Source organism: Salmo trutta, chromosome 26, assembly GCF_901001165.1.
Source record: "Salmo trutta chromosome 26, fSalTru1.1, whole genome shotgun sequence".
NCBI lineage: Eukaryota > Metazoa > Chordata > Actinopteri > Salmoniformes > Salmonidae > Salmo > Salmo trutta.
In genome coordinates, this window is record NC_042982.1 from 2,904,668 (window position 1) to 2,918,721 (window position 14,054).

The 14,054-nt window shown below is 42.5% G+C and overlaps 1 protein-coding gene across 3 annotated transcripts; it reads right to left on the reverse strand.

Moving 5' to 3' along the window:
• Positions 1 to 214: 214 nt before the first annotated feature.
• On the reverse strand, positions 215 to 13,164 carry rffl (ring finger and FYVE-like domain containing E3 ubiquitin protein ligase). Of its 3 annotated transcripts, none has more exons than XM_029714396.1 (7): positions 12,932 to 13,162; positions 9,728 to 9,913; positions 8,608 to 9,024; positions 8,284 to 8,370; positions 2,711 to 2,921; positions 1,056 to 1,079; positions 215 to 799 (listed from the first exon to the last, which is right to left on the reverse strand). In XM_029714396.1, exons 2-7 carry the CDS (start codon positions 9,902 to 9,904, stop codon positions 618 to 620), a joined length of 1,098 nt encoding a protein of 365 aa, XP_029570256.1. In that variant the 5' UTR covers positions 9,905 to 9,913; positions 12,932 to 13,162; the 3' UTR covers positions 215 to 617. The 3 variants fall into 3 exon arrangements, with proteins under 3 accessions (XP_029570256.1, XP_029570255.1, XP_029570257.1); XM_029714395.1 differs by having other exon boundaries at positions 9,728 to 9,948; XM_029714397.1 differs by lacking the exon at positions 8,284 to 8,370 and having other exon boundaries at positions 9,728 to 9,948; positions 12,932 to 13,164.
• Between the last annotated feature and the right edge of the window lie 890 nt (positions 13,165 to 14,054).

Here is a 14,054-nt window from a genome sequence, read left to right on the forward strand (position 1 = left end):
GTGGGAAAAGTCCAGGGTTCTGAATACTTTCCGAAGGAACTGTATAAATATATATGATCCCTTACTGTATTTACTAGTAGTAGGTCTCCAAAGGAAAAATACAAATATGTTATCAGGTCCTCTTATTCTAATAATATGACATAATATCCTTATCGGCTTGGAGATATGAGCTGTAGGAGTCCATTCAATAAAAGAAGGAAGTGCTCATGTCCAGTCATTGGGTTTGTGTGGTTTATTGACGGTAACCTCCCCTGGTCATCCCTCCAGCAGGGGGAACCAGTACTCTGGGTCCCCAGGACCATCAGAGCAGTGGAGAACTGGAGGGAGAGGAGGTTAGTCTAGTCCCCTCAAACTCAACTCTGGACCTCAAAGCCAGTTCCACTGCTTTCATTCCATTGCTCCCCTCTAATCACAGACTGATTTACACCTTGGACACCAGGTAGATGCAAATATGTATCAGGTAGAACAGAAAACCAACAGGCTCCAGACCTCATATGGTAAGAGTTGAATACCCCTGGTCTAGTCTATGGGTGGTAAGGCCACATGTAGCAAGTCCCTTGTTAATTTACGGGAGGTAGGTGGGGGGAAGGGGGGGGGGGATTCCCAAGGCTTGGGTCTCAGGCTCTAAAGATGTGAACGGCGCGCACCACATACTGCCTGCAGATGGGGCACTCGTTCATCCGCTTGCCACACTTGGTGCAGGTGACCATGTGGCCGCACTCCAGCAGGACACAGTCAATAGGAGAGTCCATGCAGATCTTACACAGGTTCTCCTCCTGGCCAGGGGTACCACTGGGGTCTGGGAGAAAGAAACAAGGAAAAAACACCCTTATACACAAACACATTTCATTAAATACTAGCTTGTACTAAGTTGACCAAAGACAACTTGTTGACACTCAACCAAATGTTATTAATCGGATTTATAATACCTATAGCTCATAATTGATTGTTCAATGCACTTTCACCATTGCCATGCCAAACGGAAGAGTTTCAACTTTCATCTTGGGGAGCTTTGCATTGCCTTAAGTGTGGGGGGGGGGGGGGGAACGACTCACCTGTGCCGTCATTTGTACTTGAAACTGGAGGATAAAGGGAAGAATAAAATGAAAAAAAGCATGTTAAACACTACCTTGAATGATGCAAGAAATTCCCTGTTGTTTTACAAGGTATAAACTTCAGTAATAGTAAAACATTTAATTTGAGAGGTATTTCATTTGTTGCATGTGTCAAGCCTCAAAAACCAGACAAACAAATGCCATATCATTAGATGCCTTTCCATAATTTGTTTACTTTCACAACAATTTGTGAAACTACAAACATATTGTGGTGCGAGTTGGGATAGCACATCGCCATGGAGCCTGCAGTGTTGCTGCCAGCGGTTGAAGTGGGAATCGGCGGTTCTAATAATTATATACAGTGGATACAAACAATGCTCCATAATGACAAAGCAAAAACAGGTTTTTAGAAATGTTTGCAAATTTACATGGGAATATCACATCACGTATTCAGACACTACTCAGAACTTTGTTGAAGCACCTTTGGCAGCGATTACAGCCATGAGTCTTCTTGGTTATGAGGCTACAAGCTTGGCACACATGTATTTGGGGAGTTTCTCCCATTCTTCTCTACAGATCCTCTCAAGCTCTGTCAAGTTGGATGGAGAGCGTAGCTGCACAGCTATTTTCAGATCTCTCCAGAGATGTTAGATCGGGTTCAAGTCCGGGCCTCTTAAAGACATTCAGAGACTTGTCCCGAAGCCACTCCTGTGTTGTCTTGGCTGTGTGCTTAGGGTCATTGTCCTGTTGAAAGGTGAACCTTCACCCCAGTCTGAGGTCCTGAGCACTCTGGAGCAGGTTTTCATCAAGGATCTCTGTACTTTGATCCATTCATCTTTCCCTCGATCCTGACTAATCTCCCAGTCCATGCTGCAGAAAACATCCCCACATCATGATGCTGCCACCACCACACTTAACCGTAGGGATGGTGCCAGGTTTCCTCCAGACGTGACGCTTGGCATTCAGGCCAAAGAGTTTAATCTTGGTTTCATCAGACCAGAGAATCTTGTTTCTCATGGTCGGAAAGTCCTTTCGGTACCTTTTGGCAAACTCCAAGCGGGCTGTCATGTGCCTTTTACTGAGGAGTGGCTTCTGTCAGGCCACTAACATAAAGCCTGATTGGTGGAGTGCTCCAGAGATGGTTGTCCTTCCAGAAGGACAACCATCTCCACAGAAGAACTCTGGAGCTCTGTCAGAGTGATTATTGTTTGTTTTTAAATACTTTTTAGAATAAGGCTGTAACGTAACAAAATATGGAAAAAGTCAAGGGGTGTGCACTGTATATTAGCCCTACAGTAACCTAGCTAAGTGAGTAAGCGAAAACAGTGAGCTTCTGTAATAGAAGTCCAAACAGGATGTCTCATCTTACAGTCCTCTAAATTTGAGTAATTTAGCAGACACTCTTATCCAGAACAACTTACTATCCGGGCTGTATTTATTAGTGCACACTGTAGTAAACTGCTTTTTTCCCCAACAAAAACAAGGTACTTATTGGACAAATTCAGGTATGTCCCGCACAGCTTTGTCCTAGGTCCCTCCCAGTTACGTCCTGTTCGATTCCGTTTCATTCCTAGTAAATACACCCCAGTTCAACTATGATGCCGGTAGGGAAAACAACCATATATCACAATCATTGCAGGTAAAACCTCCTTTACCCAGATTCTGGAGGTCCTTCTGGTCGTGATAGAGGCGGGTGACCCTCTCCATTAGCTCCCACTTCTCACAGCAGCCCTTGTAGTTGACAAAGTTACGGGCTAGGATCTCCTTGAGCTGCCGAACGCTGAGGGCCTCGATGTCGTCTTCCGTGGCCAGGTCTGACAGCGACGCCCTGCGGCCTGGCGCCAGCACCTCATCTGTGTCTGAGGACTGAGCAACAGCATAGCAAAATCAGAGTTGCGTTCAATAGTGAACAATGTTGTGGAACGTTCAGATACATTGTGTTAAGGGCCTGTGAAACGGACATGCATTGATCTATAACTAACACGTGCATCTAAGAGTCAGGTTTATTTATTTATTTCACCTTTATTTAACCAGGTAGGCAAGTCGAGAACAAGTTCTCATTTACAACTGCGACCTGGCCAAGATAAAGCAAAGCAGTTCGACACATATAACAGAGTTACACATGGAGTAAAACAAACATACAATCAATAATACAATAGAAAAACAAGTCTATATACAATGTGAGCAAATGAGGTGAGATAAGGGAGGTAAAGGCAATAAATAGGCCATGGTGGTGAAGTAAATACAATATAGCAATTAAAACAATGGAATGGTAGATTTGACAGTAGATGAGTGTGCAAAGTAGAAATACTGGGGTGCAAAGGAGCAAAATAAATAAATAAAGTAGAGGAAGAGGTAGTTGTTTGGGCTATTTATAGATATCAAGTATCAGATATCAAGTCAGCTCGATTCCTGACATTTTTTAACAGCCATGTTCAGTACGTTGCGCCCTCCTTAACCCGCGCTTGATTGGCATAAAATAAAAATCTAGTGAAAAAGGTTACAGGTTCTTTAGGATGGAATGACACAAACGGTAGGCTATTCCTGATTTTCTAAGGTCAGACGGAAATCGTGAACAATCACATCACATTGACAGCCATCATGTTTGAATGTCAGAATGATTGATTAAAGGGATCCATACACTAACTGAACAGGGCCCATATTCATAAAGATTTTCAAAGTAGTGCTGATCTAGGATCAGTTTAGCCTTTTTGGAACATTAATAATAACAACAACAAGATGGGGGAACTGATCCTAGATCAGTACTACTGCTCTGAGACACTGAATACAGGCCTAGAACCTACGCCACAAGATGGATTTTGGTTCTTTGAGATCTTTTTCTAGGTCGACAACTTGAGTCATTGTGTGACAACACCAACTATCTTGTTTAGCTACCCCAACCCAAACTGTATTAAAAGGGACAGTGTCAGTCACATGGGGCATTCACAGCCACACTGCAGGAAATGGCAACACGCCACATTACATGCCAAAGCTGAAATCCATCAGTGGGGATAAGAATAGATTACTGCTTGGCTACAAGGGCCTACATTTCTGACAGACATGTGAATAATGGGGCACACCATCAAACAACAAAACACTGCTCTACAATGGGACTCTGTCTGAGCACAATGGCACTGGAGGGTCTAAAACAGTCACTAGCCTTATGTCCTACAGTATGAGTAAACTAAATATATAGGCTTAGCGATAGAGTTTTCTAAACTCCCCATATGTCAAGATGAAAAAATAACTTGAAAGGGTGTCTCAAAAGTGTGAAATTACACTTGTCCTTCAGCAAACGCAGAGCATATCTTGACCCCATATTGAACCCTTACTCTATCACAGCCGTATCTTAACACTTTCAATCCTCCTATAGCCTAATGGCATGTGCCAAAGTTTAATACATTAAAACATGTGGTGTAATACATTTGTAATGCATGTTGGCAAAAATTTACTAAGATATGGTAACCTCTTAAAATTACATTTTAAATTAAAATGATCAATTAAAAAGGTAAAATTGTTTTGAAACCATTATCCTTGGTCTATCTCCACCTCGTATTTGACCAAAACCTAACCAACCCCCAACCTTCTGACACCCATTCAAAACCCTAACCCCATCACCACCAACATGACAGGGGAGAATGATAGATTAACAACGAACAGACGGCAGACTGGCACAGAAGCCAAGAACAACAAACACATACAATACCAGTTAGTTTGGACACATCTACTCATTGTAGAATAATAGTGAAGACATCAAAACTATTAAATAACACATATGGAATCATGTAGTAACCAAAAAGTGTTAGACAAATCAAAATATATTTTATATTTGAGACTCTTCAAAGTAGCCACCCTTTGCCTCGGTGAGACCTTTGCATTCTCTCAACCAGCATCACCTGGAACACTTTCCCAACAGTCTTGAAGTAGTTCCCACATATGCTGAGCACTCGTTGGCTGCTTTTCCTTCACTCTGCAGTCGTCCAACTCCTCCCAAACCATCTCAATTGGGTTGAGGTCAGGTGATTGTGGAGTTGATAAAATAATTTATATGTTTAAAGATAATGATTAAATAATTCTACCCTGAAACGTAACTAATTAGTTGCTTATGTAGCATGTATAATGAATAATTAAAGTATTAAACATAAGTCTGGGAGGGAGATAAATGTGTGTGTGCTGAAGAAAATACCAAGAACAATTAAAACTGTATTTGGCTCGACCTTGCTAGAACTCTGAGAAACTTAGGATAGGACAAGGAGTACTTCAAGGTTTCTCTAATCTCGGGGGAATGGAACGGACAGCGCTGGGTAGTGATACACAGTGGTGAGAACTCTGGAGAAGCACACAACTCACCTACTGTTCGTGTGCATGTATGTGCGTAGGATATCTACTGTTTGTGTGGATGTATGTGCGTAGGTAGGAAGTGAACTATAAAATGGATGTCTTTGTATAATGAACTTCAGAGTACGCTCATGAATAAACATTTTGACTATTGTAAGCTGGGACTCTCGTCTGTTTCATTCAACCAGAATCTTACAAATTCTGGGTAGCAGACTGAGTAGATTAATTGAAGTTTATGAACATTGATAACGAAATTCACATAACAGGAGTCCTGGTCTTCTGTAAAGAATAATTTTTTCTTAACCGACTTGCCTGGGTAAACAAAGGTAAAATAAAAAATGATGCAGCACTCCATCACTCTTCTTCTTGGTCAAATAGCCCTTACACAGCCTGGAGGTGAGTTTTGGGTCATTGTCCTGTTGAAAAACAAATGATAGTCCCACTAAGTGCAAACTAGATGGGATGGTGTTTTGCTGCAGAATGCTGTGTTAGCTATACTGGTTAAGTGTGCATTGAATTCTAAATAAATCACTGACAGTGTCACCAGCAAAGCGCCCACACATCCTCCTCTATGATTCACGATGGCTACCACACTTGCAGAGATCATCCGATCACCTACTCTGCGTCTCACAAGACACAGCGGTTGGAACCAAAAACCTCAAATTTGGACTCATCAGACCAAAGGACAGATTTCCGCCGGTCTCATGTCCATTGCTCGTGTTTCTTGGCCCAGCAAGTCTCTTGTTCTTATTGATGTCCTTTAGTAGTGGTTTCTTTGCAGCAATTCGACCATGAAGGCTGATTCACGCAGTCTCCTCTGAACAGTTGATGTTGAGATGTCTATTACTTCAACTCTGTGAATCTTTTAATTGGGCTGCAATCTGAGGTGCAGATATTCTAATGAACTCATCCTCTGCAGCAGAGGTAACTCTGGGTTTTCCATTCCTGTGGCGGTCCTCATGTGAGCCAATTTCATCATAGCACTTGATTGTTTTTGCGACTGCACTTGAGGAAACATTCAGTTCTTGAAATGTTCCAGATTTACTGACCTTCATGTCTTAAAGTAATGATGGACTGTCGTTTCTCTTTGCTTATTTGAGCTGTTCTTGCCATAATATGGATTTAGTCATTTACCAAATAGAGCTATCTTCTGTATACCACCCTTACCTTGTCACAACAACTGATTGTCCCAAATACATTAAGAAGGAAAGAAATTCCACAAATGAACAAAGCACACCGGTTAATTGGAATGTGTTCCAGGTGAATACCTCATGAAGCTGGTTGAGAGAATTCCAAGAGTGTGCAAAGCTGTTAAAGGCAAGGGGTGGCTACTTTGAAGAATCTCAAATATATTTTGATTTGTTTAACAATTTTTGGGGTTACTACATGATTCCATCTGTGTTATTTCATAGTTTTGATGTCTTCACTATTATTCTACAATGTATAAAATAGTAAAAATAAAGACAAACCCTGGAATGAGTAGGTGTGTTCTAACTTTTGACTGGCACTATACGACACTCCTCTTTCTAATATTTACGATGATCCAACAAACAGTTCCAATTCCAGTTTCCACCATTAACCAGAGAGGTTGTGCGGATTTGCCAACAAATAATACAACGGTCAACTTCCTTAATTGAGTTAATATTTAACATAGTAAGTCGTATTAAATCCGTCATATCAACCTTTACCCTTTCTGAGAATGCTAGCCTTTAATAACTTCCTGCCAAAGCAGGTTCTAGCCATCACAGTTAAAAGCTTAGAGGAGGAAGCCCATCTTGCGTCAATGGATGTCAAATCTGGTAAATGTCACAGGCCTCTATTTCACAGAATGTTTGTTCTCATTCTGTATAGGGCGCACATAGTAAAAACAAAAATCTATCTAGCAACCTAAGCAGGTTCTGAGACCCATCTGAGATCAGGGCCTGTATTCATGAAGTGTCTCAGAGTATGAGCCAAGAACTATGAAATACTTTTCTAGACAAAGGGATCATGAAAACCCTTTTAGCAGCATTAGTGTAGCCTCACTTTGATTTTTGGTTGTATCCACTATCTGGTACAGTAGAGTAGTTCCCCAAGTTCATCAAGAACAAGCTACCGACAGGTCAGAAGAAAATGGCAAGGATCATTCTGAATCTTAGACCTCAGGCTCATGTTGTACGTCCTCAGCTCTGTGAACTACAGCTGCTATCAGTTGATAAAATGGTCATTCAGTTGAAGTTGGCCCATAAAATCATGTAGGGTACAGTTCCCCCAATATCTGAAAAATTATTTTTATGCGGTTAGGGACTCTAATTCCTACGCCACCAGAGGCAGTGCCACAGACTTCGTGCCATATAGATTCAAGAGCTTTACTGGTCAAAACACATTTTTATATACAGCAGTGGTAGAGTGAAACAAACTCCCGACTGAGATAAAAACTGTTTCGCCCAGTCATAGGTTCAAACACTCCTGCAAGGCATGGTTAATGTTGAGATGGCCTTTATATTTTGTATACATTTAAATATTTGGACACTATGATTGAATGAATCTATGGCAGTGCCCATGTCACTTGTTTTTTAACTGCAGCCCTTGCCTACCAATAGAGGACCACAATGGAAACAAGTATTTAGACTGCGTTTATAATCCTCTGAAATGTTGGTATATGTATCTGTTGCCTGGTGTAACATTTTGATGTATTTTAAAATCAAATCAGGCACTGATCTAAAAATCATATAATTGTTTTGTCTTTTAGACTAATGAATCAGGGGGGAGCTGATCCTAGATCAGCACTCCTACTCTGACATGCTTTATGAATACAGGCCCAGGGCTAAGGAGAGGATTCCCATCGCTGCTATAGCAGTACCATGGCTAGGGCCAAGAGTACTACTATAGCAGGGTCAGGCTGTAGTACCTGCAGCTCCTGCTCTCCCTGCAGCTCTGTATCTCCCTCAGTGTCCAGTGGCTCCTCAGGACCCAAGGGCACCAACACAGACGGGGTCTACGAGCAAAAACCCACCACACACCAAAAACCCTTAATTAGCGAGCTAGAGTTAGCCATGCTCTAACTGAAGGGGCCATACAGAAGGTTAGTAATCTATTCTCAAGCTACCGTTAATGCTACATAACACAAAAGGTGAGGCGATGGACAAAATTGTAAATTAATGGTTGACAGACAAACAAGGGTAAGGGGTTAGTCGTGTGTGGTATAGTAGGTTCTCTTGGGTTCGGGCCTCACCTGACTGCCCTCCTGAGTGGGTGGCGGCTGTGAAGGGACATGGTCTGCGGGGGTGGAGTCGGGGTGTGTGGAGGGTGTGGTGGTGGTAGTAGTGGGGGCTGGAAGAGGAGTTGTCTCATGCTGGGTCGCGGTGGGGGTCTGTGTTTGGGTCAGAGGGTTTATGATTGGGCCAGAGGATGATGGTGTCTGCTGTCCCAGGACCAGCTCCACCAGTTCCTCTTTCTCACGGCACATCTGTGTTGAGACCTCGTGCAGGTGGAGGTAGTCGCGCAGGTCCTTCACCTTGAGCTTCATCAGCTCGGTGCGCTCAAAAAGCGTGCCGTGAAACCGCTGGCAAGTGTGGCAAAGGCGTTGCTGGGGCTCAAGCTGGGCTGAACATCTGCCGCAGTAGTTCTTCTTGCAGTCCATGCAGACATGCTGCGGGGGAGAGGAGACCGACACACAATCACTGTCAATCATGTGTCTGTTAGCGTATTTTCCCTCCCTGGCTGTTATAATTCAGTAAATTATGGGACCAAAAGAATTCCTTTTAAAACTTGTCCCAGACTTTGCTCCAACTCTAGCTGCAACCTGACACTGACAACGCAATGTCTAGATACTGAAGACCATGAAGCATAAATGCTTGTCTTGTTCAAATCTTGCCCTGAGGCTGGTTCCGGTACAGTAAAGTACATAACCATTGCATTGGTTTTACCCTTTTCATGCCTCCACTAGATAATGGAGATATTGAAGGATGTGGAAAAAAGCTAAGAGCAGCATGGATAGTCAAGAGTCAAGCCTTGAGGTCTGGAGTATTGTTGGTTCTCTTTTCTTGGCAAGCTAACCGTTCCGGTAGACTTCCAGTCATTACACTAACACTAGTTAGTATGGGCTCACGAAACTACCTCTAACTTCATTTATACTGGACACAGACATAAAAATGGTATCCATGAGTTCACCTGACTCTGGGTAAGTAGAAATTACCAGAATATCGCAATATCCATTTTATCAATGTTGATCAATTTCTAATTGGCCAAGTCTGAATTAACCACTGATTAGAGCAGAAGGATGAAAAACCTGCCGTTCTACAGATCTCAAAGGCCGGATTTGGGAAAGGGTGGGCTGAGAGTGTTTTAGGTACCTTTCTGGCAAGGGTGACGAAGCGGCTTCCGCAGGCTTTGCACGTGTGTTCCGGGAGTGGGGGCGACGGGTAGCTGCTGTAACCTGAGTTAGTATAGGCCTGGTGACGCGTGCTGTTGTTGCTCTCCTCCACCGTGGCAGTGTCCAGACAGAACCAGTTACAGCAGGACGTCCACATGCTCCACACCTGGAAACACACCAACTCTTAGATGGTCTCACCACCTGGACACATACACACGTGTTAATATGGATAGAGTGGGTTAGTGAAGATGGATAGAGTGGGTTAGTGAAGACAGACCACTGAGTTAAGAGTTTGTGGGAGGAAAAGAGTAAGGAGTGTGGAGGTGTTGAATGGGTAAGATCATGAACAGAGTGAGTAGTGAGTGACTAAAGAGGCTAGGTATGTATGAGTGGGGCAAACTTTAGAGAAATTTGAAGGGCATGAGCAAGGGCTGGGGTGATGCAGTGGAGAAAGAGCTGTAAGAGAGGTTGATGAGGTAGGCTAGGCTATAACAAAAACACATGAAGTGCTGATGTTACAGTGCATTGGTGGTATTATGTTCGGATGTGCAATGTCGTATAGAGCTCAATCAATGACACTGGGATTGCAATTGAAATGAGAGATGTGAAGTGAATGGCGTTGGCCTCAAACTTTTGTCAGTAAGGAGAGCAGGTAGCTGGCTTTTGGCTACCAGAAGTAAGGCTCCCATCATTAATTCAGAGCTTGTTCGCAGTCAGAGGTGCAGGAGCACAGGCTGGTGGGGCGGTATGTGAATTGGAATGGGTCCAGGGGGTGTGGGATAATGGCATTGATGTGAGCCATGACCTGCCTTTCAAAGCATTTCACAGCTACAGATGTGGGTGCTACGGGATGATAGTCATTTAGACCGGTTACCTTGGCGTTCAGTAGGAGTGCTGATCTGGGATCAAGTCCCCCTGTCCATTCAATATTTAAGTAATAAGGCCTGAGGCAGTGTGGTATATGGCTACACGTGCCTGGATACAGCCATTAGCCGTTGTATACTGGTCATATACCACAAACCCCAGGAGGTGCCTTATAAACTGGTTAGTAACATAATTAGAACAGTAAAAATACATGTCATATACCAAAGCTTTTCAGCAAATATGCATTCAGGGCACAAACCATCCGGTTTATAATATTCATTATGATCGAAAAGGTCAAACGGATCCTAGATCAGCACTCTTACTCTGAGACGCTTTTTGAATACATACAGGCCTTACAGCATGTAAGGTGAGGTCTACTAACTAGCTTTAGGCTACACCCTCAATCTCTCTCAGGAATTGACAATAGGATTGATCAGTTTTCAACTACTGCATGGGCCAATTCTCAGTCACTTGTTTATGCTCTGGTTCCCATGTGGAACTTAATAATAGCTAGGCTACACACAAGCACACTGCCATAGAGACCAAAACAAGACAGACCTAACAGCGCCTACCAAACAGCAAGGCAGATCCACATCAACAGCTGCTGCTAAGGAAATGTCTGCCACCAGGCTGCATCAAGTGGAGAACAGCTGAGGGAAAAGTGACTTGGTGCCTCAGGCATCCAGGGGCCAACTGCAAAGGTTTCACACCTGAATGCAGTGCAAAGTTAAGGAAGCCTAGTTGTACAATGAAGGAATCACTTGTAAAACTAACATTAGTCTGACCATGTCCATGCAATGTTACATTTTTTGATTGATAATAATACAAAGTGAAAGACAGCTGTCCACCCAACTTATTATAAAGTAGCAGCCTACATGCTAGTAGGCACATTCTGCCCTGATATAGGCTCTTTTACCCTATCAACGTTAAGCAAAAGTTGGATGGAAAATCAAATTTAAAAAAATAAACTTCATAGCCAGTGTCCATATGATGTAGACTGGCTTTAGTGGATGTAGACTGGCTTTAGTGTCGTAGGCCAGGGTAGCCCAAGATTACCTCTGAAAATAACAGCTCCTTAAGAGCATGACTGGCTCTGGCAGCCAAAACAGCCAAGTACTCCATCTAAGCGTGACTCGATTATCAATTGCGATACGGTTCTATTATCATAAAGCCCTTTACTTTCATATCACAAAATAATTTCACAAATGCAAAATTGACACTCTGTCAGGTTGGTGGCACCTTAATTGGGGAGAACGGGCTCGTTGTAATGGCTGGAGCAGAAATAGGGGAATGGTATCAAATACGTCAAACATGGTTTCCATGTGTTTGATGCCATTCCATTCCAGACATTATTATGAGCCGTCCTCCCCTGCTTTACACTGTTTTAACTGGCAGTTAAAACAGAAAATATTTCCCGGTGACTAAAGTACAGTTTCTGGCATTCTAATAATTAACACAGTCTTCCGTAAACACACGATGTAACATGGATAGATGTCCGTGTGGGAACAATAACTATATAAAAAAAGGTGTGTATCAATTTAACGTTTAAAAAAATAAATAAAAAATCTCGCTGATATGAAAGAAGTCCTTATGCTTCCAAAACCGTACCGCAAGCGATGCGTGTTAATGTTCAGCCCGAGCGTCGGAGCTCATAACGAAACTCCATGTACTTACGACGCATTCGCCCAATGTCTATGACTTGTGTACTGCAATGGAACTGAGAAGCCAGAGTGGACTACTCGAAACCCCACACTCAATTGTCACAGTTTCCACTACAATAGGCTTTACGTATACCTAGTTAGTTAGGTTTAGTGGACACTAATTCAACTTTTGTAACTTACATTACACCGTGACAGCAATAGTTACAGGGTCGCAAAGTCCAACACAACAAAGACACAGGTTCCACAATCAAAACCAATATAGCCACCCATATATAGGGTATGTAGTTAACGTTAGCCACCCCACTCAGAACCAAAACAATTGTGGGGGATGTCCCCGTACAGATGGACACGCCATCATCTTCCCAAATAAATGTTTAGTAAGACCGGAAAGAAAGCAGTAACGTTAGACTCGAAATCAATGTAGCTTGCTTTTCTCATAATACGTTTCCCCATTAATCTGCTGTTGTCAGTCACTTGGTTGCCTACTAGCAGACCACAAAAAGTAAATTCACTACGTTGCGTTACCAATACATTTGAGCTGTTCAGATACTAGCGAACGCAGACCATCTGCCCATAATAGCTGGCTAGTAAACTAACGTTAGTAGCTAGCTAGCTCCTGGTGCTAACTTTATCGAGTGGAAAATGATCGACATAGCTACCTCGACACGAAGCCCGGGGTCGTGAGACGCGTGCTAGCAGCAGCTGGCAAGTAGCTCGCGAGCTATGGATGACTTTTGTGGAGCTAATGTTCTCCGACACTCACAAAATGACAAAGAATAAATCGAAGTTAGCTAGTCGGAGTGAAACAGGAAGAAAGTGCTTCTAGCCAGTGACACTCCCCCGGCCAGTTTCTATCGCCCCAGAGAGTTGCTGATGCGTGTGCGCGTACATTTCGAATCGCTAGTTGAATGCAGACACGTACGAAAGTTTTCATAAGTTTTGCATGCATTTTATTTCCAGGGATGTAGTGTCCTCTGGTGGACACTAATAAAACGACGGGGATAATGAATAGAGTCCTCAACAATTTAAAGTTATTACATGCTATCAATTACATTGCAAATAAATACCACACATTGTAAACCCACTGGTTTATCCAGAATGTCTCTGCCACTATTTGATTGTACCAGTAAAACATAGTACTGCAGAGGATGATTATCACGGGTATATCCCCATCACACAGTGCCTTCAGAAAGTATTCATACCCCTCGACTTATTCCACATTTTTGTTACAGCCTGAATTCAAAATGGATTAAATCGATTTTTTCCCCCTAACCCATCTACACCTAATACCCCATAATGACATATTGAAAATGTTTAGAGACATTTTCGCATTTACAAAAATATCAAATTTACATAAATATTCACACATTTGGCAGTGCAACCGCTGGCCAAACCGATGGCTCAGATGACCGTGTCTGCAGTAACGTAGCAGGCATAAAATAAAGCAACAGCAAAGTTGATACTGTGAGATTTCCAAACGTTTAAAACCATGACTAGAGGGAGACTGTCAAGGACTACAGCAAAGAGATTCTGTATTTATAAGTTAGTTTATGTTTAAGTTCTTACTCAGCACTGTCAACACTTTGTATTCAACACTTTTATAAGCCATAAAATGTACATTCTTACTATTTCCACTCAGCGCTACAATAAGCACTGCAGCAGTAATGAATGAGTAGTAAAGTGTATCTATAGGCTTGCATTGTTATTATTAGCGGCTTGGTTCTTTTTTAATATCAAGGAACATTTCACTTTCTCTGTTCATAGGAGTAACACCATGAATTT